The sequence below is a fragment of the Convolutriloba macropyga genome, chromosome 9, assembly GCF_964194025.1.
Source record: "Convolutriloba macropyga chromosome 9, txConMacr16.3, whole genome shotgun sequence".
Taxonomy (NCBI): domain Eukaryota; kingdom Metazoa; phylum Xenacoelomorpha; order Acoela; family Convolutidae; genus Convolutriloba; species Convolutriloba macropyga.
This window is the reverse complement of record NC_134476.1, coordinates 15,318,752-15,346,556: the sequence shown is the minus strand read 5'-3', so window position 1 is coordinate 15,346,556 and position 27,805 is coordinate 15,318,752. Positions and strand designations below refer to the sequence as shown.

The 27,805-nt window shown below is 35.3% G+C and overlaps 2 protein-coding genes across 2 annotated transcripts in view; one reads left to right on the top strand and one right to left on the bottom strand.

The window, feature by feature from the left end:
* LOC142345634 (PSME3-interacting protein-like) overlaps positions 1–27,805 on the top strand; it is a 305,369-nt gene that overhangs the window by 133,087 nt on the left and 144,477 nt on the right. The window lies entirely within an intron of this gene.
* On the bottom strand, positions 1,654–23,430 carry LOC142346069 (uncharacterized). Its single transcript, XM_075398567.1, has 5 exons — positions 23,341–23,430; positions 18,054–18,274; positions 8,910–9,043; positions 2,548–2,618; positions 1,654–2,052 (listed from the first exon to the last, which is right to left on the bottom strand). The coding sequence occupies exons 1-5, from the start codon at positions 23,418–23,420 to the stop codon at positions 1,905–1,907; spliced, it is 654 nt and encodes a 217-aa protein (XP_075254682.1). The 5' UTR covers positions 23,421–23,430; the 3' UTR covers positions 1,654–1,904.

Genomic DNA, 27,805 nt, shown 5'->3' with positions numbered 1-27,805 from the left:
TTGAGCGCGCAGTCAGTATTTATCAAACAGCCTTATTGTCAATTTTATGTTCTCAATTTTGTCACTCTGTTCCGCAATACATATTTAAGGATAACAATGAGTGAAACAATGGCGGAAAACAGTGACCGCAGACGTATTTGGTTCATCTTCCTTAAAACACAGGGTTTTCAACATAGGTTTTCAACCCTGAAAACAATGATGCTAGGTGGCAAAAAGTGACGAAGTATTGACACTGAGGTGCGCAAATGCCCCCCAAATTCCAAAAAAAAACTTTTTTGAGTGACGATGTTGCGAAAAATGATGAACATTTTGTTTACTTCCTTGCAACAAGACAACTAAACGTTGTGACAAGACGTCTATGTATGTTGGGGCAGGTAGTTTGTAGGAAGTGTTTTAAAAATTACCTTTTATGGTGAAAATTTGGACTAAAATTTTTGTTTCTTCATATTATGCAAATATTGATGAAGTTTTAAGCAGATATGAAAATTTACAAACTTCGATGTTGACATGATATGAGCGTAATCAAATTTGTTAATTATTTTAATTTTTCTTGGATGGCAAATACTATTTGAAATGCTTTTCGAGACCCAAATTAAAAAATTCACGTTTCGCTGAAAAGGTATACCTGAACGTGAATTATTAGTGCAGCCCAGGTTTAGACCTCAACTTATGAAAAGACTTTATAATTCTAGTACGGGGGGTCTTTATTGACTATAAATACACAGTCCAGAACTTAGGTAAAGTCAAGATAAAGTCTTTTCATGGTTCCAGCTAATTATTTTCATAGCCAATTAAATCGAACACGGTCTTTTAATAGGTCGAGCATGGTCTTTTCATGAGTCGAGGATCGCATTTTGTGGGATTAATAACAGTTAACCTTTCTGTAATTCTTTTTGTAGTTGTGTAACATCTACCAGCAACGCCAAATTAGCGTCACAACAGGAAGTCCAGCTTCGAAAAACAGGTGGATTTCCGCCAAACAATCTTAAGAAATAATAATTAATGCAGTGCAAATGTAAATTTTTTGGGTCCAGCGGGAACACTTTAGGTCGAGGTAAAGTCGAGCATCATATTTGGGTCGAGCTAAAGTCCCGCATCAAAAATTTTGGTCGAGCCAAAGTCTAGCTGAATGTGTAGGTCCAGCTAAATTCTTTCCACGGGCTCTTTTGAGTCCAGTATGGTCTTTTCATACCACCTTTTTGTCGAGCATGGTCTTTTCATAATTGCCAGCCTAATGAGCCCAGTGAGCGGCTTTTAATTGGCCATTAAATATTATTTTTTCTGGAATATGGCACCATTACTTCTAAGTTTATTTCTGCGGGATGAACGCTGAAAAATGATAAATAACTTATTTTAAACTCATATATAGCAAAACTTATATATAGCAAAAGCTCTTCTTCTCAAGAATTCCATAAAAACCTTATTCTATAAAAATAGGGAATAATTTCTTAACTGAAATTGTTTTCTACTCTAATCACAAAGTCTCATCGCAAAAAGTCTGCTATTCTCTCCATCCGTGCTTAATATGTCCTTAGCAGGGGCGAAACCCAAGTCACTTGAGGTGGAGAGGAGTCTGAGCCGGGGTCGGGTCTACAAGAACGTACGATGAATTGAACCTTTTTAATTTTAGCTGTGAGTTGTGGTGTAAAACCTCTATCCAATCATTCAAAAACCTCATAGCCATTACATTAAATTCATTGCAAAATTTTTGTTCTGCATCATATTAATTTCATTTGACTTGTAATCCAAAAACTCTGGATTCAAGTGAAATACAAAATATTTGAAAAAGGGGGAAGTTGACAAGGAATTGTTGGAGCTCTAAGAATCAGATTTTATTGTCCGTTCTACCGTCTGGGTTCTGGAGCTGACCACCTGACTCTCATCAGGTCAGGACTTTTGGATCGTCAGAGGTCTGGAAGTTCTGCGTAGTCCTGGTATTCAGATTCCTCATTTCTATCCAGAGTTCTCTGTGCCAGTTTGCGAGCTGTGGCAATGTCCATGTAGCCTTCATAGTGCTCCTTTCTTTTGGCTACGAATTCTGAGGAGGCGCAGCTGGCAAAAAAAATTATTTACCAAAATCAGATACTTTTGTATCATTACTCGAAAATTTGTAATTATATTTGTCAGTATAAACACCCAGCCATAATAGATCTTATCAGTAAAATAGGATTTTTCCGTTTGTGCGGTATGTTTTTATTCCGGTTTCCGTTTTTTTCCGTTTGTATGGTATTTGTCTGACTGGTTACAAGTGTGGGGGGGGGGGGGGGGGGGTACATGGGAGTTTTTGAAGTATATATTCAATTTGCTAAATTACCCGGTTCCATAAATAGTGAAATAGTGACATTAGAAAATATCAACATCAGCAAGTTTTATCGTAATCAGTTTCATATTAGTCTCACCGGCATTTTCGTGGCAATTGCGATAACTTATCCCGAGTAAGTGGGACTATGTTAAATGGGATTTATGATAATTTGAATTTTTGAGAGTAAAATTTGATTGTCTTCACACCGGAATTTTCTCCTCAAACCGACGAATGAATATCTCTACCTGGCAGAGTCTGGACCTTTGAGCGGCTCCTGCGTCTGGATTATGTTGTCAGGGTCATCTAACGTCACTACCTAGGAGAAAACAAACTGCTAACAAGTTATACAGTCTTGATAAGCTAAGTAATGAACTTAAAGAAATATGGTTATATGTTACGACGAGATCTGCAAGTTTGGCGAGACAAGGTCAAAATTTGAATCAGAGCTAAAAACTAAGCGCAGTCAAAAATCGTGCGTTAATTTTATCAATTTAGTGTTTGGTTCACTTTGTTTCAGAAGGGGTTCTCATGTAACCGAAAAAAATGTCTGCACTTGCAGATTTAATAGAGCATGGAGGCGCTCGCTAATGTGCGTTCGCACATAATGTTCCGACCACCCTGATCCTCGTTTCGATTTAGTTATCTACCAAATGAAGAAGAGATAGAAAATTTTCCAAAAATCATTATCGTTCAAGAAATAACTAATGAAAAAAAGTTGGATTAGAGGACCTATGAGACTTGCCCCAATCAAATAATAGCAAACATTAACTACGACCAAAACTCGATGCCTATATTAAAAAAAAAACACTTAACAAAAGAAAATGGTATCAGATAAAATCTGAGTTAAACAAGTTAACCTGTACGTCATTAGATCAGATACGAGACATTTCAATAATGAGACTCGGAAACTGGTCGATAAAGATAAGCAAAAGAGGCAAAGTTCAAACATAAGTTTAAATTTTTGAAAAATGCTATTTCAAAATTATGAAAATCAATACGTATCAACTCAGCACAATGAAGAAGGTTAGTTTATATCTCCTAGTTTATAAGATGCAATTGAGACTGGCCATTATCCATAATATGTCAGACGACAGCAAAAAAACGGAAAAACAAAAAAATATATTTAAATTTAGGAAGAAAGCGGTGTCACAACCATTAAAACCATACTCTTTTCAAGAAAAATTAAAACAATCGTCAATTTTAGTTTTTCAAAGCCAATTATATTACTTCATTTCTGTGATAATGAGGCAAGGAAACAGAAAAAAAACTCACAATTGGTCAAACACTTAAAAATCACACATTTATTATGAAAACTCGTAGTACCAAAGCCAAGAAACCGTTAGTTGAAATTAAAACAACTAGAAAAATTGGATCCCAATTCACCATGAAGTGGATGCGATTTTTCTCGTTGAGGAGATAAAACTACTGAATTGACAGGAGTAAGGAAAGTAATAAAGTTAAAAATCCACTGAGTCTTTTAAAACATTTTTCAAAAATATTTTCAATACATTCAAACCAACCATAAGCTTTCAACTTAAAGCAAAATCAAATAAACTTGCAGTTGATTAGAAAGCCAGCGGTACTTGTTATTAGGGAGACCGAAAACCATGACGATTAAAAACAACAAATACGGACCGAAGTCCAAGTTTCACTAATTTATCGAAACCACATTGTTGAAGACATTAAAACTATAAGACTTTGAAACTCAATAATGTCTTTAAGTAGAGGGAAAAAATTGAGTTTTTGCTTTTGTCTCTTCTGATTATAAATGGCTCTTATTTTAAAAGGTTTTTTTGTTTGAAAAAGACAACAAGGAACTAGAAATAATGACCAGTACTGAAAACTCACGAAATTCTTATGAAAACACGTTTGTTGGCTTTAAAACCGTCAGTAAAAACATAGCCAACAGCTCAAATTTTAGTTGGAGCGCTATAACGTTACAGCATTCTATCATTAATTAAAATAAATTACTTGTTGACAACAATGAGGATAAATATTGAGAAGTACAAAAAAATAAAAAAAATTCACATTATAAAAGAAAATTTTTAAAAAATTATTAGACCGTTGGCTAAAACCTGAAATCATAAAAAAGCATTTATCTAACGTCCATAGAAACAATTGAAGCTTCCAATTGTCATAAGTGGGCCGATAATATAAAGAGCTATCAGAGGCAGAAACAAAAAAACCTATAAAATTTTGCTAGAGAAGCATCCTTTAAATATGTAAACTATTCATTGAAACTTTTGAAACTGTTCGTTTGCTCTGAAGCTATGTGATTGCTGGAACAGGGAGCAAAATAGAAACACAAACAGAGGCAAAACTTTTTGCATAAAATTCAAACCTTTAATGAAATTTCGTAGTAAGAAGGCTAAGAAACCATTAGTTAAAAAATATACCAGAAACAAAGAGTTTTCTGATTCGCTTGGAATTGGTTTTGCCCGGTTTATATTGAGACTATTGTTTATTTGAAATAATTAAAAAATTCACTAGAAATTTGAAATTTTTGAAAACTTTACGATTATTTGTTTGAAATTTGTAGAGAAATAAGATAAAAAAATTGGCAAACTTGAAAACTTCACGAAAATTTTTTTGAAAGTCAACAAATTTATTGAAAAACCTAAGAGGCTTTAAATAACAACTGAGAGCGTTACTTAGGTTCAACAATGGCTCTAAAATAGACAAATTGGATCATTAACTAATACGACGATGTCAAGATGCCAGAAAACGAATGACAAAAGAAGGCAAAACAAAAGAAGTCAATTGCAGTTTACAAAAACACATAGTCAAAGCCATAAAAACTGTGAGTTTTTCTCTGAAGATATAAAGTATATTCATTTGGTCTCATTTTTGTTGTAAATAGGATCACATATCATTAGTTTGGTCTTGATGTGAAATCATTCTCGTCAGTAATCAACATAAAAAAACTAAAAAGCAAAAATAGTTTACAAAAATCGCGTCACAATATAATCCGAAAAATTTTTTGCTGTAATGCTCTAAGATTAGTCAAAATCTATTCCTCATTCTGCTGCACGTGTAACAAAAACAATCGAATATTCCATATGTTGGCAAAAAAGATCAGTTAGCAAATGAAATAGTTCATTAAAGCGAAAAAAATTGTTGCATTTGTATTATTTTTGAGTTAATTTTTCGGCAAACGGGAAAAGTTTTAATTCCAGGAGATTCCTATAGGAAACCAAGGTAGAATTAGTGTTTTTTGCAGTTTTAAATGATCATGACAGCAGATTTTAAGTTTATTATAAACGAAGTGGGATAAAAAAAGCGTACTGGATCCGTTTTTGATTAAGAAAGTCTGAAGTTTGAAAAATTTAGGAAAAATATTAACTGATGAGACTCGGATTAAACCAACCAACAAGCCTCGTCTACCCCTAAAATTAAAGCCTCTAACATGTTTGCGAACAATTTTTACAAATTTCAGCAGAATTTGCAAAAAGTCGAGAAATTCGGAAAATGTCAATAAAAACAACGGAATTCCGCCTACTATTCACAAGACTTGAAACCTCGATAACTCCTTTTCGTTTTAAATTCCATATTCTACGCTGGATGCGCTCACTAATGAGACCAGTTTCATCTCTCTAGGATTAATATATCGATCGGCTAAAATTGACTGAACAAAAAAATCCGATTGAGTATATAGTTCCTCCCCCTACAAGTGGGTCGGAACAATCATGGTCAGTTTTTCGGTTTCGTAGAAAGCGTCTTGTAAATTGAAAAAAGTTAGCCTACTTTTGTAGAAAAAAAATCCGCCGAAATAAAGGCTCTTCAAGTTTTCGGAATATGCTCGATATATCTAAACGTGTATTTCAAGAGTTCATTATTAAAATGTTCTGGGTTTGTCCTCCTAAAATGAGTTCTTTCCCATTATAGCCAACCAGCTTATTCATCATATAACCTATAGCCCCCAATTATGGTAATTATACCATAATGGGGTGGTTATAACGGGAAAGACCCCGAAAATGTTTTTATATAAAGCCACTCTTTAGACGGTGTTTTGGACGGATCAGACTTTTGTTCAACTCAAAACTACCAAATTCCTTAGCACAAAATATTTCTTTGCAGAAAGGGTCGTTAAGAAGTTTTTTGCAGAATTGAGCAGTCACCTCCAAAAAAAACTCTTGAGTTAGGACTTAGTCTTAGTTTTGCTTCAAAACAAAGGCAAAAAGCATTTAGATCCATAAAGAACTGACATGAGGCATCGAATACTGTTGCTGCTTCAAACATGATGGCTAAAAGCTACGAATGGACAATAACACTATAATTAGGGTCTCTACACGGACACTTGTATCATGGTAAAATAGTACTAATTTAATACATAATATTTCAATTGCAAAACGTAAAATCGGCAGTGGGACTGAGTATCCAAATGACTGTGTTGTTTTCATAATGAACAGTGGGGATAATAACATTTATTTTTAATATAAAGTTGGTGTGAGCATTCAGTTTTTCGTTTTATACCCTGATCATAATAAATTACATAAAAAATCAAGATTTTTGAAAATCAACGTAAATTTTCAATCGATGCACGAAATCGATGTTTATGGCAAACATCTAATCCTATTTTTACGAATTCATGAAAAACAATTTTAATTCATTTTTTTTATTCCTTGTGCCATTTTTTCCTGATGTGAATTATAGATGGCAATCGGAATCTAATTTGGCACTAAGTGTTGACATCTCTTTTATTCTAAGAATTTGTACCAATTGAGATCGGTTAGAAAGCAGACTTGGAATAACAAATCCGAGGAAAAAAAATAACGATACACAAGAAACTTAAATGGCGAGAATGAAGGTGGGTTCTATGGACAAACGATCTCAAGTTTGAAAAAAATTCTAACCCAGCCGGCTGATTGCCGGAAAATAGCTGCGATAGACGCTTGTGGCTTTTCATGAATTGAAACAACTAAATAAATATGATAGACAGATTGACCACCAGTCTTTTAATAAACCACGAGACTTCGGGTTAGATTCTGATTGTCTTTTTTTATGAGACACATACGCTCTATAAAGAAAAACCCTAATGGAGCTTTTTCAAAGATAATTTTTGAAATGTGAAACTCAAGACTCTAATATTCAAGAGTGAGGGCATATACTTTTGGCACTATTTAGATGCACACTTTTGATCTCTAATAAGTAAAAGTTCATAAAAATTGAAGTTAATTAAGCCAATTTCTAATTCAGTTTTTTGAGTGAGGTAAGTCAAGCAATTGATCTAAAAGCATTTCGAATGACGCCACGCACAAATTTTAACTGAAAAACAGCCGAAGTCACCGAAAATGAAAAAGTCAATTGCAAGAAGTCAGATTGCAAGAATCATCAATGGAGACGATGAAATGAAAAAACATAGCGGGACAAGTGTTGACGAAAGAATTTGTACTGACTAAACAAAGAACTGAACCTAGAACAGACTGCGAGTGAATTGAAAAAACCATTTCTAAAAAAAATCAGATAAAAATTCTTTAAAACAAAAACAGAAAATTACTGTCAAAATGCCGCATGTGAACAAAAAACCACTAGTACAACGAGAAATGGAAATTTGTTTCATACAAAAAACTAGGCCTAGAAAGAACTATGAAAGATAGGGAGAACCATTGAGAAAAAATCTAATACAAAAAAATCGAAAATAAAACAGTAAAAATTAAAGTGAAGTTGCCGCATGTGAACAGAAAATCACTAGCGAGAAACCCAATTTTTGTTCAAACACCGTTTTCTTACTCTCCTTTAAGATTAGAGCAAAAAAAATTTACGCCGCAAAACCACTCGCTTTTTGCGCCACTTCCTGTTTCGGGTGACCAAAATCACCACTCCAATTTGACTTCAAAAATCAGGAAGATGTGTGAACAGATCCTAAATAAAAAACAGCGCCCCAATTCAATTCAAATTCTTTGAATTGTGAAACCACGATGTCCCCAATAATAGCCGCTATCGCTTCGCGGCTATTACTAAGTATATTGCTACAAAACTTAACCTTGTGTAATTTAAATGTTTGAATTCATCATTGTATTTGATTATAAATTGACAGTATGTTTCCTTAACAAAGCGCTATTTTAATTTTCGCTAAGAGGATTTCAAATGACATCATTTGAGGTTTTTATGTACCACTGTAGCCAGCAATAAAATTTATAATAAAAGAATTAAACCAATTTTGGCGCACTTTTCATTTAATTCAAAATAGCTGCCAGTTCACCATTTGAGTTGAGCTGCTGACATTTGTGAATGAGAGGGAAATTTCTATCACGAAAAACGAAAAAGTCAAGGGTGCAAAAGTCAATCGAAAACTCAAGTAAAAATTTCGCATAAAAAGACCAACATGTTTACAATAATTGCTTCAAGCTTCGTTCGAGAGCTATTAAAATTTGGGATCTATTTTGTTTTGCCCCCCCCCCCCCACCCTCTCAGTGTTTTTTACGCCCCCCTCCCCCCACAGTTACAAATTATATGTTGTTATATAGCACGTTACTATGTAAGAAAATAGTCGCGTTCCTGGGGGGCGTAAAAAATAAGCTCACTAGGGTGGTGGGGGGGGGGGGGGGGTGGCAACAGCAACACAGAATAGATCCAAAAATTGTTGTTTAAACGGTCAGATATGTACCTTGTCTACTGTGTCTTTGAATGATATAACGGATTCCCTTCTGGGCAACCTTGAGGTGCCTGGAACAGGTTGATGATGGTTGCTCACGTCTTCGTGGCTTGTGTCCAAATTTACATCTGGAGTTTTTCCGTTAGCTGAAATAAAATTTGTAAATTGCTTGTCCAGATAGTACTTAATAGTTTCTCTTGTCGAATTGTGGATTATTTTCTATTATAGTCTGTCCCCATAAAGTTGAAATAAGCGAACGTTCGAAAACGTCAAAAACAGGCAAGTGAGCATCAAGTTGGTCATTTGAATGGCAACGTTTTTTTCCATTAAGCTTCTATTCTTCACATTTTTCTACATGTTTAAAATTTGAACTTTGACCTTTGAACTCCAAACTGTGGCTTTTGAAACGTTCGCTTATTTCAACTTTATGGGACAGGCTATATATGTATGGCCATATAGAAATTACGCTCAAAACGATGTAAAATAAGGGGATAACGTAGAAGGGGAGGCAATGGGGGTAATTGGGGGAGACGTTTTAGCAAGCACACCTTTTTATTTTTATAGCGATTCTTGCATGATAATCGTTCCGACTTATTTGAATTGATATCTTTTGTCTCGTGCTGCCCTAAAAATTATCACCCATAATATCGACCATCCCGGTTGTATGTCTTCCCTATACTTCCTATAGTGGGGTAAAATTGTACAGGAGAGGGGCTACCAAAGAGGTTCAAAAGTATATGATTGGGGCTGCAATGGTAAAAATTCCCTAAAAGTCCACCGGTGGCGGCCTCACTGTTCTCTTAAATATCGTGGGCCGAAAACCTTGAACGCCAGCAGTCTTTTTAATTAGACTTAAAATTTACAATTTGCGCTAAAAAAAGCAAACTCTAGAGAATTAAGAACTAAGATAAAAATAGATCGTGAGTGGATGCATTGTGTTTCCAGTTACTCAAAAGTTTGCATGGGTTAGAGAAATATTCATTTTCTGAATAAATTTCTCAGAATCGTGTTAAATCATAAGAACAGGGGGTCAAAGTCTGTAATTGATTGCATATGAGGTAATTGTGCACCTGTTTATTGAAAACTTTGCAATCTTTGCCATTTTTTCAGGAATAGGAAAGGGGGAATTCACAGGTTTAAGGTCCCAGACCCGCCACCTCTGATCAGAGATCAGATTATGTTCAGACTTTGGTCTCTGATCAGACCGGGCCAGAATGGAATGACCTCTGATCAGACTTTCGCGCGACCCAAGGAACAGTGCGATCACTGTGCTACCGCATCCACTTCTGATCAGACAATGCCAGACTGAAGCGGAATCTGATCAAACCTTCGTGCGACCAATTTTTTTGTGCACCCCCGTCTGATCAACACCCCTTCTGATCAAACCATTTCTCAATACATGTTAAAATCACTTGGACTTTGTATAAAATATGCAACTCCAACCTATTGTACTCAACATAAATTTGAGTAATATGATATATCTTGTTAAAGTTGGAACAAAACTATTTAATGAAAATTTTTAAAACTGTCTTTTTCAACGGCCTGCAATTCTGCAGATCAGCAGAAACAGTGGTAAGAAAACTGCAGTCAGATAAAAGTGGCCAGTGGCCAGTTAATGCTCTGTGACCAAATTTCGGCCTATGATGATTAATACTCCGTTATTACTCCGTTATTACTAGCCTAATACTGCCTATGATGATTAATACTCCGTTATTGTCACTTTCGGATCAGTACCTCAAAGTCTGATAGGAAAGCCACAAGCAAGTACTCCACTTTGTGTAGGAACGTCCTTTGGGTGTAATTTTTTCACTAAAACTTGCATAAGATTTTAAATCCCGACTTTTCTTCTTAGTCCCGACTATTCTTTTACTGTTCTTCCAGTTTTATTCTCTTCTTCAAAAGTCTTAAGCTCAAAAGTCTTTACTTTTCGCCCAGTTTTATCCCTCATCTTCAAAAGTCTTAAGCCCACTTTAAACCTTCCTGACACGATTTGATTCAAGTTTCCAAAACGGCGCTGGCCGAAATGAGCCAGTTAAATAGACTTCTCTCTGAAGCACGAAACACTGCAGACGAAACATCACAAGATGAACAAGACTTCGTTCATGTAAGAAATAAACGCAAGCGAACCCGAAATTTTCCAAAAACCAACTCTGAAACAATCAGACCAGTTGTAATAACGATAAATGCGAGACCGACACAAGTTCACTTTGCCCGTTCGTTGAGAAGTATTTCCCTCAACTCAAAATTATTTGCATCAGAGAACTTCCAAACAGCAATGACTTCTTTAGCCAACCCGAAGACCAAAGTTCAAGAGAATGTTTGATGAACGCCTCAAATCTACAACTTGTCTTTCCTAACACTTCTTTTAACGCTAGAAACACCCTTCCAAAAGCCAAAACTAAACCCAGTTTTGTAATCGTAAGTGTTCATCATAGCATACAAAAAAACGAAGTCAAGGAAGAACTTCTCAACAACAATGCTATGAATGTTATCAAGGTGCTTCGGATAACAAGCAGGGCCACCGGAAAACCAACGAAACTAATTCGCGTGATAACAGATTGCTCAAACCATGTAACAGCCGCAATCAAACATGGCGTTAAAATAGGCTGGGTGCTACACCGCTGCGAGCCAAGTATAAAACCACCTCACATTAAACAATGCTTCAAATGTCAAAAATTTGGTCATTCGGCAAGTGACTGCAAAGAGAAATTGAGATGTCTACGGTGTGCAGGCAAACGCACGGTACAAAGTTGCAATGAATCAAAAGAACAGGCAAAGTGTGCAAACTGTGGTGGCTCACACGCAACTGTGTAAAGAGGCTAACCAGCATATTAGAACGCCGTGACAGAAGCAAACAAACAGAAACAAGAAACGAAATACTCAAGTGCCATTTCGAGGAAAGATACTCCAAACACTCACTCATTGACTACTACAAAAAAACTGTTCTAGTTGCTGAAGTTCTCAGTAAAATTAGCAAAAGTTTCAATAAAATGTCCTATAGCGATATTATCGGCGTCCTCAGCAACAGTTCCTCCAGAGGTTTAACGAAAGATTAGATGGTCAAGAAATTCACGATAATATTAGGAAAACAAACCTGATGCAAACTGTTAACACAAACATGATTCAGTCAAGCAGCCAACAAAATTTTGCAATTGGACAAAATTAAAATTTTACAATGGAACTGTCGTGGTTTAAAAAACAAAATTCATGAATTGTTCTTGTTTCTGACGAAAGAAAAAATTGACATTGTTTTCTTAAAAGAAGTCAAGAAATAGCAAAAACTTTTCGCACACGAAAATTATTTCATCGTAACAGAAGCAAAAGCAAGCAGTTATCATGGTTCTGTTATCATTGCATAGAAGGGCATAACGGTCAAAGAGATCAGACCAATAACAACAACAAAAAACAGTAACGGACAGGCATTAGAGATAATTGGTGTGAACTTGGAATCACCAATCATTGGAAAACTATGGATAATCATTGTTTGCAATTCACCCAATCAAGAACTAAATATTAAAGAAATTTTTGACAGTAACCTCCAGAACACGTTCATCCGTGGAGATTTCAATTCCCCTCACCAAGAGCTCAATTGTACATACAACACCAAAAACGGTGAAAAACTGCTGGAAATAATTGATGACGGAAACTTCAAATTACTGAACAACGGCTAACCAACCTTTCAATCTAATCAGCATAAGAGCCAAAGCATGCTTGATTTACACTTCTGCAGTCTTTCAGTCTTTAAATATTTTGACAACTTTCAGGTATTAGAGGTTTTTGGTAGCGACCACTCAACGACACTTACCTCATCGAAGCTTAAAACTCAAACAGAATTCGAGTTAAAAACCAAAGTCAATTTCCAGAAGTTCAGAAAACATGCGGAAGACAATTACAAAATTTCATGCTTGTACCCACCAATGTATCCAAACAAATACAATCTAAATGAAATAAACCATAGCCTCATCGATCTAATTCATAAATCAATCGAACAATCATACATATATAATACGAGTCACCAAATTAGTCCAGAGATAATCAGTCTAATCAAGAAAAAGAAAAATATAAGGAGGCAACTAAAAAGTGCAAAGAATGACACTTTCTATTGACTGAGAAAAGAAATCAGTTTCTTGCAAAGAGAAATCAGAAGAGCATTCAAACGTTCGGTTGAAAGACAAAATAGAAAAATAATTGAAACAGCGAAACACTCAGGCAATAAAGGGTTCTGGAAAGCAATAAATAGCATGACCAGCGATAAACAACAGTCAAGCGGATCACATTTACAAATAACTTTTAAAAACAAAATCGCTGTAACTGACCAGGAAAAATGTGAAATATTTAAAAGCCTACTGAGTGAGACAATGAAAGAACACCAATACGAAAATGAAGACTTACAGATGCATTCTCTCGAGACAGAGCAAAAGACAAAACATCTCTTTGAAGCCGATCCAAATGAAGTAACTGATGACAATTTCCTAAACGTTGAAGAGTTCAATAAAATTTTGAAACATACAAGTAAATTATGTCCCGGGCCAGACAAAATAAGCTATCAAATACTGAAGGCGCTACCAAAAAACATTAAAGCTTTCATATGCGTATTTATTTCCTGCTCAATTAACAATTCTTACGTACCATGCGTTTGGAAAGACTCACAAGTAACAATGCTTCCAAAGCCTCAAAAAGACAGGACGAAAGCAGAAAATTATAGACCAATTAGCTTTACCAATTGTACTGCAAAGGTCTGTGAAACTGTTGTTAAAATTCTCATCCTAGAACACTGTGAAACAAAAAAAGTCTCTGGATCACCACAAAGTGCATACAGAGCAAACGGATGCACAACTGATAATCTCCTTGTTTTGAATCAGCAAATAAGTGAAGCATATCAGTGGTCCGAAGTGGTGGGACTCGTCTGCCTCGATGTAGAAAAACTTTTGATGCAGTCTGGAGATTAGGGTTGATTGACAAACTTTAAAAATTATAATACAGAATATAATCATAAATTGGGTGAATTCTTTCCGCTCACAAAGAAACGTTTACGTAAAAATCGAGAATACAAGAAGCGAGAAATTCTCACCAACAGCCGGGGTTCTCCAGGGTAGCGTTGTGGCTCCCATATTGTTCTTGATTTATGTCTCTAGCATTCCAGAAACTCCAGCAGAAATTTCCCAGTTCGCAGATGACTTTGCATTATTTTACAGGTCAAAGTCCAGTCAGCTAATCCAAAGCAAACTCCAAGGTTCACTCAATATACTCATAAAGTGGTGTGATAGGCTGAAAATCAAAATAAATCCCTCTAAAACAAAGTACATGCTATTCAAAAATCCTTGGAAAAGACAAACAAGTCACAGCCTAAACATCAATGGAAACCAATTTGAAGAAGCGAAAATCATCAAGTTCCTAAGAATAACCATGACGCCTCACCCAAACTGGAATGAACATTGTAAAAACAGCAAGACCAGAGCAAACAAGCGAATCTTCCCACTGAGGCGTCTAAGCAACCTCAATGTTGAGCAGGAAAGTTTACTTCTGCTGTACAAGTCCTGGATCCGGCCTTTATTTCTATATGCAAACGCTTGCTGGCTCAACCATTCGCAAGCGGTTATCTCTATCATACAAAAAACGCAAAAAAACTTAGCGCTAAGAATTTGTTTAAGGAAACCTCGATGGTATAGCGTGCAAAAGTTCCATGAAGAATCTAATTCACCTACTATTAGAAACATTCAGATACGAATGGCAAAAGACTACATCAGGCGCGCACAAAAAAACAAAATTGAATTAATTTTACGCCTCATAGAAAAGAAAAGGCAATGTCCAAAGAACAACTGCAAAAGCACATTGGACCTGCTGAATGTTTAAACTAGCTGATTGATGCTCAGTCCTTCTTCGTCCAGTTCTAGCCTAATTAAATTTCTTTTCTCGCACTCTCTCTCTCTCTCTCTCTCTTTTACTTACTTATTCTTTCTTTCTTCCCCTTCTCAGACAAAACTTACCTTCCTGCCCAACAATGTCCAATAACAACTGCAAACGCGGCTAGCCAGAAGTACTCAACGACAAGTAATAGAAATCAGGAATAGCCAGTAAAAACCCTCCACGGTGTTTAAAATGGCTTCGTACCCCGATAACATTGTACAGTTTAGAGCCACGGTAACAAATTCAAATTCAAACTCACAAACTCTTGAAACTGCTGTTGTAATAAACTTGATTGTTAATGGTTGTACATGAACTTTTTATTTGCGGCTCTGTGATCAAATTTCGGGTCAACTTATGTCCAGATTTCGGTCTTTGATCAGACTTGTGCGATCCGTGCCCAGACTTTTGTGCCATTATTTTCCAGGCAATGTCCAGACTTTGGTCTGTAATTATAGACTTTTGTGGGACCATTGTCCAGACTACGTCTAGTCTTAGGTCTCTGATCAGACTCTCTTGCATTGATTGTCGAGATCATCGTGCGACTATTGTACTTTCTAGAACTCGTAATTTGAATCGAACCAAACGCCCCCCGTCTGCATCCCAAGTCGGTCTGATCAGAGGTGGCTTAGATCTGGGTCCGTGAGCGTGGTTGTTTTATTGATGACATAAACTATAGAACTCAGTTTTACATAATAAAAATTATACTCATTAGTTGAATTTTTTAAAATACTTTCAGTCAAAACATGAACTATTATACCGTTTAGTTGCAAGACTAATTAATTCTCTTTAGCTGTCACTGATCAAAAACCAAATAAAAAATATTGAAAATTGGTTGGATTAAAATTCATTATTACACCACTTAAATTATCTTTTTGAGGTTGACATATTTCAACATTCTTGTGATGTCATTTGTGCTTTGTACTACTCTTTAAGCAGTTTTATACTAGAAATTCTCTTTCAACAAAAAACTTGATACTTGGCAGGTAATTGTTTTTAGCGAAATTGATGTACAACTACGTTCTCTACAAAAATGTGTTTCTTTTAGCCAAATTCGTCATTGGGTGAGTTTTCACATTACGTATTGAAAGTGTAATTATTATATCAAACTTCTAAAGTTCCATGTAGTTTATAGTCAGCAAATTTTTCATTTAATCCTCAACTAGTAAGCATACGACTTTTATTCAACTCGTTACCCATTAAATTTTTTTCTTTTTCTGTCATTTTTGCACACTGTTGAAATGCAAAAAAAACAATGACGACTGCTCGTATATGAAGTTGCCCAAAGACTTTTTTGGAACGTAATGACTCTAATTAACGAGAACTTGGTTCACCTCGAAACTTATGTTATTAGATCTGAGATTAATTTTTAAGAGAAACTGAATAGCCATTGTAATTAATTACAAATGCAATAGCTATTCAAATGCAAACTAAATTGTGAAACATTTCTATTAAGCAAATTTTACGGCTCCTTAAAGATATCGTCGTTTAATGATGATATTTTCAAGATGCTGTCTCTAATATTGTGTTAATGTCTCCTTAATTTTTCCAATATGACTTCTTTCCTTTTTCATTTGAAAAGCTTCTGCTTTTATCAATTACTACCACGAGTTCAGAACAACAATTTTTTTCTGGACCATGGGAGAATTGGTTCGATAGTATTAAAGTTCGTTGTTTGCCCTAAAACGACATTGAAAAGATTCTAAAATGTTCTTAACCTTTAGACCGTTTCCTTATTCGGAAATGATATCTCCTCTTTACGGTTTTCCGATATTCTAAAATGTAATTTTTAGTGCTATTCTCATAAAACGAACAATTAATGAGGCATTTGCTGGAGCATACGTTCATTGGATGCATTTAATATTACTTTAAAATGTTTAATGATATTCAATTGCAGCAAAAAAAAAGAGAAGCGACTAACGTCGTCAAATTGCTCTGAAAAGAACGGAGAACGGTTGGCTCATGTAGTAGCCCGCTGGGTATTTTTTTAGGAATGCCAACGTTAGGGGGTGGAGGTAGGGTTGTCGGAGTGGGGGGGGGGGGGCAAGCGTTGGGGTTTCATACCAAATGGCTCTAAGAAAAGTTAATGCCCTCTGAGCGCTACGAGTTTATCCCATATTTGGAGACAAAACGTCAACACGGTCAGACAAAAATTGGTCTAGCCATCAGTTGACTAAAAAAGACCACAGGACTAAAATAATTGCTATGATTGTTGCAAATTTCGTATGAGAGCAATTAAAACAGTTTTTTTTCGTTTATCTATTCCTCGGTCACTATAATTAAAGATAACAAATCATTTTAAGGGTAAATAGTAGCGGAATTGTTTTTGCGAGCGTTAAAATTTGCAGCTTTTTCATTGTAAATTCAAAATTAAGCTTTTTAAATGTCTTTTTTTAAGATATAAATTTGAGTTTAGATAATAAAGAATTTTTTCTTGGAAAATAAAAAGGTCTGGGTGAGCTGTTCTCGAACGACTGGCGAGCGTTTGGCCTCTTCAGAAGCTGGCTAGAGTTCAACGAGGCTCGTTTAAGATTAATTGAAGGGGGCGTTGGGGGCGTCGGATGTGATGGTTTAGGGTTGTAAAGGAGTTGAGACGGTGAGGAGTTGGGCTAAAAAGAGAGGCTTCGCAACATGAAATTATGTCTCCAAAACACTCTCGGTGAATTGTTTACTTAGAACAAATAAACAAGCTAATGTCATTCCAAACATTTTGAGACTGCAGATATTTTTGACCAGCAATTTGGTTTTTTTTGTCTTCAAGAGAATAAAGATGAAACAAAACACACGGCAAGATTTCATATTATTATAATTGTAGATCTCCGTTAAAGAGCCCAGTTTATGAATAAGAGCCCAGTTTATAAAAATTTGCCCAGTTTATGCCTGGGAGGTAATCAGTTCGCATGTATATCTCTGCAGATTTGCAGATTACAAGCAATTCCAATTAACTTTGTGCAAATAGTACTTTGAAGATGCAGTACGAATTGCTGTTATGTTACTGCTGATGTGAAAAAAAAGACGGATTTCAACGTCAGAATCTTCAGAGCCGGGTAATTTTCAAATTTAGCCAAGAGGCAGACAAAACTCGGCCTGCAAGAATGACGATGTTTGGCAAAAAAGTCAAAACTGAAAAATTCTCAGGTTTTAAATTTTAATTATTTTGTCGATTCGCCTTTCAAAATTAACAGACGAGATACTTCTCATTTGTTTTTGAAACGAGACACCCCTCGTATTCTTTATTATGAATTGACTTACATGTTTCTTTCTGCCGCAGGCAGCTTTTGCCATTAGTCTGTTTCAACACTGGCTGGCTCTGACCCTGGCTAGCCTGGCTGGATTGCGCGTAGTAGTAGCTCTGGTAGTGGCTCTGACCTTCGTCTTCCAGAGCCTGGCTGGCCAATCTTCTGGCTGAAGATAGTGGCATGTATGTGTTGTAGTGCTGACGTCTTTGTTCACAGAAATCTTCCGATGATTCACTGAAATCAGACCGAACAGGACATTATAACACTTTGGGAGATCACTGATTATTGACTACATACATCACGAGCGCCCCTGTCAAAAAAGTGGCCCATTTGGCCTATTTTACCTGTTTAATCCCAGAAAACCTTTTTTGAACACACACAAAAAGGGCGTTGCATTGTGGGATATGGCTTACCAACTGCTAACTTCTGAGTTTTCGGTAAATTTTTTCAATTGGAAATTTGAGGAAAACCCCAAAAATTATTGAACACAATTCTTTATTTTCAAGCATAATTAATTGAATTTTCATGATCCTCTTCGTAAAGTAGGGAATAACAATAAAGGAATAACTATAAATTCTGTGGCCTAGTCTTGAACGACGAATAAATTTTTCTTTGAAGAAAAAGGCAGACAAACGTCCTTGTAATGTTTTGAGCAAATTGAAATTTAGTAATTAACTAATGATAAAAAGATGATTGAAAAAATCTCATGCGTGGTTAAAAATTTGTCCTCGTTTTCACTACGATGACTTATGCTGACAATTTAACAATATAAAATTTTTTGGGTACAACAAAAATTTTTAAGGGTTTATGGATTGTGTCGAATAATTTCAGGGAGTAAATCATTGAAAAGTTCATGTAGTTGGCTCATTTTACAAATTGCTTCAAACTAAATCTCAAGTCTCCACTTTAAACCTCAAAGATTAATATCTTTTAAGTAACGAGCGGCTTCTATATATATATATTCAATTTAATTTGAAATCAATCTTAGATTGGACTTACAAGTGATTACAGAAGTGGACAAAATGACCTCTGCATTCACCTGTAAATCTAAATAGAGAATTCTAAATCATTTCAGAAACAAATAGAGGTTACTCAAGCAATACAATTACAAGGGAAATCACAATTGAAGTGAAATTTGATTTAAATAAAATTTATTCAACAATTGATACAGCAAAATTCTTCATCAATTCATATTATACACATATACGAAAACAAAAATAGAAAAATCCAGAATCAAACTCAAATCTATTTGACAAATATTGATGCTATAAATTAAAAACCAATTGAAACTTCACACAATTTCAGTGAACTGAAACAACTAAGCACAAGCTCACAGCTCGAGTAACAAGCAGCTAATAAATACCTCCTACTAATATGGGTAGCTTACAAGTGGAAGAAATAAATTGTGGGACAAAGTTTCTACAAAATGATTTATTATTTTCCAAACGAAACATTTCGTTGTCAAACGGACACAAAAAGATTTTCCTACTATTTCAACCAACAAAACCATTAAATTTTTCACGCAATCAGAATAATTAGTGTGTCCAGTTTCAAACAACCAGATAGAGCCAAAAAAGCAATTGAGTAAAAAAAAGAAGTATTAAAAAATTTTGCAGGTTTTGCAAAAATAAATATCAGTTCTATATCAACGGTTAGCTGAAAATCAAAAAAGAAGACAAGGTTAGAATATAAATTATCAAAGAAGGATGAAGATCTTAATAAAAAGATATCAGGGTTAAGAGATAAAAGATAACAACGAAAATGGTCGGAACTCAATGTTCTCATATTTTTTTGACAAAAACTGGCGGCAAGTCAGAAAACCGCCATTGAATCCAACCAATAGAAAGCTTAACATAAGCTTTAATTCAGCAAATGCAATCTTTATTTATTTGGACTGTAACAAAACTACGGAACAACATCAAAATTGCAAACTCAAAAACTTTTTTTAATGAAACAGTTAAATTCAAAGTAACGAATTACAGAAATTATAAAGGGCATGATAATTTGTGAGACAATGTTGGAGCTTCGACGTGACCTTTCAGTACCGGTTACAAATAACAACACAAAACAAGAAAAATATGAAAGAAAATATTAGAATTTTAATGAAAACACGTAATGCCAAAGACAAAATATTCTATAGCTGTCCACAGAGGAATACAAACAACAGTATTTCTATTTTTCCAATAAAAATTGCTATAGACTATTGATTAAAAAAAACGACGTTTAAACAAAATTGGGTAAAAAGCAGTGAGATACTTTTTTATTTCACTAGAATGAGCTCTAGAGCAAAGGGGAATGACAGACATTATAACAATTTTTTACCACGCAAGCACGTACTGTTTCCAATTACCAGACATAATATCCTCAAATTGACAACTACCCCCTCTTCGAAACAAGTTTTAAACTGCAAAGTCTCTCAAGTAACAATTCATTTTTTTCAGTTTGTTAAGTCTACCTCCAAAAACTTTTGATAACATCCAAAAGTTCAATTTTCAAAATTAAGTGAGTGCAGATATGAAAACAGACCTCTCCACTGAATTACAAATCTGAACTGAGAATGCAGTTTGATGTAGAGGTCGACTAAGCCTGATAATCACAAACTGAGTCATGAGTGAAAAATTTCGGGTTTTTCCTTCGAACCTACCATATACTTCTAGTAAAAATTGATTATCATGTAATCAAAACACAAATGTGCGATAAAAAAGTTTCCAAGTAAACTCTAATTTATATAAAAACGTTGGTAGCTAAACTTTGAAAAAACAAGTACCACCTAACAGTTTTTGTTGAGGACTGGAACTTTCGAACGCAAGCAAAAAAATTCGAGAATGGAGAAGCTAGGACAAATTGGCAATAAAAATATATTGCATGTCAAATAAGAACAAAATTGAAGGCCAAGTTATTTTTTCCAAGTTTTCAAATTATTTTGAAACAAAACTTAAATCCATTCGCTGTCAAATGGACTCATTCAGAATTCCATTGACGTTTGTGAAGACTTTAACAAATAAGATTGAACAATAATTGTGGAACAACAAAAAATTATCAAAAATTAGGGCCAGAACTAAAAATTTTCTGAATTTTGAATACGTTTTTTGTTCACTTATAAAAACAGTTTGTTATGAGCTCAATTCAATAATCTGTTTCCATTAAAATAATATTTGTAAGTCGCTTATGTTACTAGTGAAATCAGTTACCCGTTTCATAACCCAAACTGAGAGAAAACTACGAAAGAAATCAACCGGAGTCAAAACTAAAGGAATTACTCGGGTTTTCTTAATAAAGATAGGTTAAATTTATTGAACCCATAAACTAAAAACTAAGAAGATCAGTTAGGTGAATTTAGACATTTTCCGAACTGTGAAACCCGTAAGTCTTTTGACTCCGTAATAAAAAAAAACAAAGAGCAAAAATTGATCATTTAAGAATTTTACTGAAAACTATTAGCGTCAAAGATAACATTATCATTAGTTGCCCAAAAACCAATTCAGTCAGCAGCATTTAATAACCACTAAAATAAATTTTTCTGAATTTAATACATTTCGCCAAAAACTCTCCAGCAAAGAACCGAAACGTAAGTCTCGATATATAGAGCCAACTGATATAGACGATATAGATATGATAAAACAAAATATCCTCGATATGATATTGCTTCAGGGATCCTGAGATCCCTAAATATTGAAATTAGAAAATTAAATTTATAAAAATTCCCAATAATGAGGACAAACTCATCGTGAAAAGTGAAATGCTCATGAAAACTTTGAACCTATATTAACATCTAGAAAAAATCAAATAGATATAGAAAATTTCTTAGCGGTGAAGGGATTGAAAATTTTCAAGATTTGTCTCATTCGCTTAGTGATAATTTTTAGTTCAATAGAATGAAATCAGATCCATTCAGCTTAATTTGAAGTACATAAGTTGAGATTTTTTTATATAAAGGGTTTTTATGGTAACATTAATATATCCACTGCTTAGGCACTGAAAAATAATATTTCAACGATATCAACAGAAAGCCGTGAAATTAAAAGATTTAATGTTAAAAACCCAAATTTTATTTCAAAAAATTCACCGCTAAATGATTCGTTTTGCTTTTTTAGCGATGAATTCTTGTATTTTAACTGGTGAAACATTATTTTCACCTCTTTCACAGCATTATTGACTATAAATTGCCACTTCTTCACCACTTTCACCGCAAAACTTACATATTTACCAATTTTTAGAGGCGACCTATCAATATTTTGGGCTAGCCGGAAGATTCGCTAACATTTTTTGGAAAACAAGATTCGCAATTATCCGACAAGAAATTTCCCAGGATGAAGTCCGCGACCCAAGACAGGTATTGGCCAGACCGAACAGACTGTTGCCACCCTTGTCCAGACCAAACAGACTTTGGCTAACATTGGCAAGACTGGACAGACTTTGTCCAGATCATTGGCCAGACCGAACACAATTTAGGCCAGTCTGTTGTCCAGACCATTGGCCAGACCAAACAGAAACTAGGCCAGACCATTGGCCAGACCCACTTAAACGTGTAAAAGCATCCAATAAAATATATAATTTATTCGTCGATTTAAAGACAAATGCAAATTTCAAAACAAATTTAATGAAGTAGTCTAATCATCTAGAAGTAAATGTCGGCTAACATTTATGGGCTGCTATTTTGAAAAACAGTCAATACAGCATGCATTTATAAAATTTTTAGATGACCCACTCTTATTTGGCTGGACCTCTAGGCCTTAAAATTGGGTATTGGCCAGATCAAACAGACCAAAATCTGGGTATTGGCCAGGCCAAATAGAGCACAACAAGGGTAATGGCCAGACCAAAGAGACCGAAACAAGGGTTTTGGCCAGACTGAATAGACCGAAACAAGGGTATTGGCCAGACCGAACAGACAAAAATTGCCATTGGCCAGACGGAAAGGCACGACCCAAATTTTTTCCAGGCCAATGAGTTGGGTCGTACCGGACCCCCTGTCCGTGACCTAAGTTGGTCTGGCCAATACCTGTCTTGGGTCGCGGACTTCATCCTGGGTAGAAATTATACAAATGTTGTAACTGCAGCACTCATTATTGCAGCTGATGAAGATCTGTTCTCTATCTATTTTCTTGGGTTAGCACAAGTTCTATAAATCAGGTTAAGTCTACTTTTTGCACAGAAATATGTAGCATTCTATTTAAAATCCTTAAAGCTGTAGAAAGAGCCCTTGTCGGGCCTGCTTGTCCATCAATTGTTGATTGTTTTTTTTGTTTAGGCTGTAAGATATTCGATTGAATTAATGAGTTCTCTCTTTCCCAACTTACACGCACTGTTCTTCCACTTCTGACTTGCGGAGGAGCTCTCCTTTCTCATCAGTCTCTGCCTGCGAAACAAACCGAACCATTTAAATTCTGATCACAGTAGCCATATGTTGATAGTTGGTATTTTTTGCTTATTATTGCTCTTTTTTCATGTTAACTACCGCACAAAAAATGTATTCATATGAGAGGGAACGCAGTAATATAATACTAAATGAGCGCATGTCTTCGTCAATTGTTTACCATAGTCGAAATTGGTTGTAATTTTTCAAAACCTTCTATGAATCTTTTAAGATACTTTCGAGAAAATCCAGCATAATTCACAACAGAAACAGGTTGTGGTTTGGCAGAAATGTGACCCGACTAGTGTTTCTTGTTGTAAAAACAAACAAATACATATGATCAAAAAATGTGGTAAACCATATGATTTACTCAACCGGTTGATATATCTTCACGGATAGACATTTCAGAAACATCAGTCTCTGTTTTGGATCTCAACAATGAACAATGAAAGGACTTTTTGCTGAGGTCATACGCAAGAAAAGGGTTTTTTTCTGTTAATGCTGGCCGTCTTCTAACAACGCAAAAATGATTTTAATTTCTTTTTTTTTGTATTTTACAGCTATCAGTTTGTGATAGGAAAGTCAACCGTGGTGGACAATGACGTGGGTTCCACTGCCACACTTTGAGCATTCTGTGTTCTTTCTGAATAAATTGTTCGAGAATATAAATGCCAGAAAATTAAAAGATCTGTTTTCGTTTGATGAACTCCAAATTTTAGCCATGTTAGCAGTATTTCTGTTTGACTCATAATCATAAAATTGCTAACCAATTTCTAGTCTGTGTGTATGACAGTCAATAGCTTAATGTCTGTTTTCAGAGATTAACTCTATTAGATAGTTGTTTTTTTTCGTTGCGCAACCTGTAAATTGATACTTTTGATGTTTTCATACCCTTATTGTTCCAACCTCTAGATTTAATTGAGGTTTAAGAACTTTATGCTACCCTGGATTTTTTGTATGTCAATTTTCGCCGATCGATATTCTTCGATTACAATCGGATATCTAAACAAAATGGCGCGCGTAGCACAGAATGTTTCAACATACAATTCATGTTTGTTAAAAATTGTTCTGCGTTCAAAAGCTCTTTTGACTATCTATTTTTAAAAGCTTAAATTGAATCATTTTTGTCAACCTTGAGTACACATTTCAATTTTCAAAAGCTGAAAAAATCAGAGCGCTCATTTTGATATAAGTTTATCAGATTAAAAAAATGTTGTCAGTTATTTTGCAAAATAAATCTTTTAGAGTGCAATAATTTGTCGAATTTTGTCTTTTTCTAGAAAATTTACTTCAATTTATTGTTGATTCATGTCGGTGTCATATAATTGCAAAGTTTGAATTTTGTTCCAACGAAATAAAAAAACAGAAAATTTTTTGTTTCTTCTCATTGTTTAGGTTGGAAAAAGAGAAGGACCCGGACCCTAGTGCCATAGTAATTCAGTGCTGAAACATTGGATTCCAATTGTATATCTTCGGTCCAGTACTGTATCAGAGTATCCTAAGTGTATATTGCTACCTCATTATGTCCAGTCTATTCGCATAAACACTTTTTTTCTAAAAATAGAGTGAACATTCTTTGTTTTGATTCCCATGATTTTCATAGCAAAATCATGAAAAATTTTGAAAATTTCGAAAAATTTTTTGAAATTTTGGTCGATGCACATTTTGAGCATGACGACGACTTAAAATCTTAAAACGTTGCATAAAACGTATTAAGATTAGCAAAAAACCCGCCAAAACCAGTAAAAACACACCAGTAGTAATAGGGTGAGCAAGTCTCCCCGGGGGGTGTAGACCCCATGTATTAAGATAGGGTATAGGAGTAATTTTTGAGAGAGGGTCTACACTAATGTATCAAGATAGGGTATAGGCGTACATGTATTAAGATTAGTAATAGCGGCCGCCACGTACAAAGATTAGTAATAGCGGCCGCCACGTATTAAGATTAGTAATAGCGGCCGCCACGTATTAAGATTAGGAATATCCTCCGCAATGTATTAAGATTGGGGATAAATCTAGTGGTGTTCCAGGGGGTGAGTAGTAAGGTGGGAGCAGATCAGGGTGATTTTTAGGAGCCACTTGTCACGTGATTTTAGAGGTCATTTAGGGATTAGCAGGGAATTATACATGCAGCGTGCAGGGAATTGCACAGTCAGCGCGTACGTACAGGCGGGGAATTATACATGCAGCGCGCAGGGAATTGTACAGTCAGCGCGTACGTACAGGCGGGGAATTGTACAGGCAGCGCGCATTAACGGATAGTTTCCCTCGCAGTAAACTTCAACATTTTTTGGTTTAACCACAGCAATGTATTAAGATTAGGTATAGCCGCCGCAATGTATTAAGATTAGGTATAGCCGCCGCAATGTATTAAGATTAGGTATAGCCGCCGCAATGTATTAAGATTAGGTATAGCCGCCGCAATGTATTAAGATTAGGTATAGCCGCCGCAATGTATTAAGATTAGGTATAGCCGCCGCAATGTATTAAGATTAGGTATAGCCGCCGCAATGTATTAAGATTAGGTATAGCCGCCGCAATGTATTAAGATTAGGTATAGCCGCCGCAATGTATTAAGATTAGGTATAGCCGCCGCAATGTATTAAGATTAGGTATAGCCGCCGCAATGTATTAAGATTAGGTATAGCCGCCGCAATGTATTAAGATTAGGTATAGCCGCCGCAATGTATTATGATTAGGTATAGCCGCCGCAATGTATTAAGATTAGGTATAGCCGCCGCAATGTATTAAGATTAGGTATAGCCGCCGCAATGTATTAAGATTAGGTATAGCCGCCGCAATGTATTAAGATTAGGTATAGCCGCCGCAATGTATTAAGATTAGGTATAGCCGCCGCAATGTATTAAGGTCAGTTATATCCACTAAAAATGAGAAAATTGAAAATTTTTAAAAGAATGAATTATGAAGGTACAAAAAGACAGACACAGTATTAATCAAGTACATTATAAGTAATTTTAAACACAACAGAGAGCGCTCACAATACAAAAATTGATTCAATAAATTACAAGTTCAGGGGTACAGTATGAATTCCATCAGATAACACTTTTCGTTTAGGATAAAATTATGAGAGTCCTTTCTTTGTTTGTTCATAGGTAGCGACGCAGTGGTTGATTGTCCGAAATCCTCTATTTGTAGATGTTAAATTGATGATTTCTTCCATCACTCGCCGATATTTTTCCAATGGTCCATCTCCGGTCTCTTCCAATGTTCGTTTGTTCAGTCCTTTGCTGCTGAATTTGTACTTATCCGATTTGGCATCGTAGCAACAATATGTTTTGCTACAGAGACAAATCATTTCAGTACATCTATATTCTTCCTTGAACAGACCTGGTTCACGCTTATCGTACTTTTTATGTTTATCACAACAAGTTCTAGGGAAGAAATTTTGTACAGCATCAGCTTTGAAAGAATCATCACAATCGTGTTCCCTCAGAGTTTCCCAATCTGCTTTTTTAGATGGACGAATGCAATCGTACAAATTATCGTGCGCTAGAGCTAAGTATAAGGAGTCAGTGTCCATTTCTAACTCTTCGAACGTGTCGACATCGCAAAATTTATCAAAAAAATTGTAATAAAGCTCCAACATTCGTAATTTTGCGTACTGAAGTATAAAAAAGCCGACTATTATCGGTTCACTGTGCTCAATTTTTGATTTTACAAGTTCAACTTCGTATAGTTCTTTTGACACACTGTTAAGTCTCTTAAACAATTTCCCGTTGATAGCTTTGTGTGTCTTTTCATCGTTCAAGTATTTTGTCTCTGAATGTCTGCTTCTGTCCATGATTTGGTAACCATAGGAACTATTCCCTAACAATTTCATTGTTTCTGCTACAACGCTTGATTCAGGATTTTCATCTCCAACTCTTCTAGCATCAACAACCGATTGGACAAAATTGTTGAAGCATTTTTTGGGTGTGTACTGAACGAAGCGATAAATTTTGGTGCATTTTAGCCCAAGACTAAGGTAAAAATTGAGTAATGGTGTTATGACTGTTCCATTCTCCAACTTGAAGCTTGAAATTAACATGCGTTGCGGTTGCTTGAGTAAATCGTTATCAATTGCATAATCCCTCATATAATCACCAATATCTGCTCGACTAACATTAAGGTATTTAAAGATTGGTGGAAAGTTCGAGAATTTGTATTTCAACCCATCTGGAACTTCGAGATCACACTGAACGTAACCAAATAGTTTATCTTCTCTTATCTTTTTAAGTAGAGATTCTTGAGTCAGAGGTAGCTTGAATGGGAAATTGTTTCTCACGTGAATTTTTACAGATTCATCACCTTTGACAGTTTCCCACCAGTTACATTCCCATATCTCAACAACTTTATATCCTTTGTTTCGCAAATAGTCTCGTCTTAGTTCATCGTATTCCCGTTTCTTT

Excerpts from the sequence above, each read along its gene's own strand:
- LOC142346069 (XM_075398567.1), bottom strand. The coding sequence starts at position 23,420 with ATGGTTCGGTTTGTTTCGCAGGCAGAGACTGATGAGAAAGGAGAGCTC. Across the intron at positions 18,275-23,340 it reads GAAGTGGAAGAACAGTGCGT|TGAATCATCGGAAGATTTCT; the intron begins GTAAGTTGGGAA and ends GTCTGATTTCAG. Across the intron at positions 2,053-2,547 it reads AAAGGTCCAGACTCTGCCAG|CTGCGCCTCCTCAGAATTCG; the intron begins GTAGAGATATTC and ends TTTTTTTGCCAG.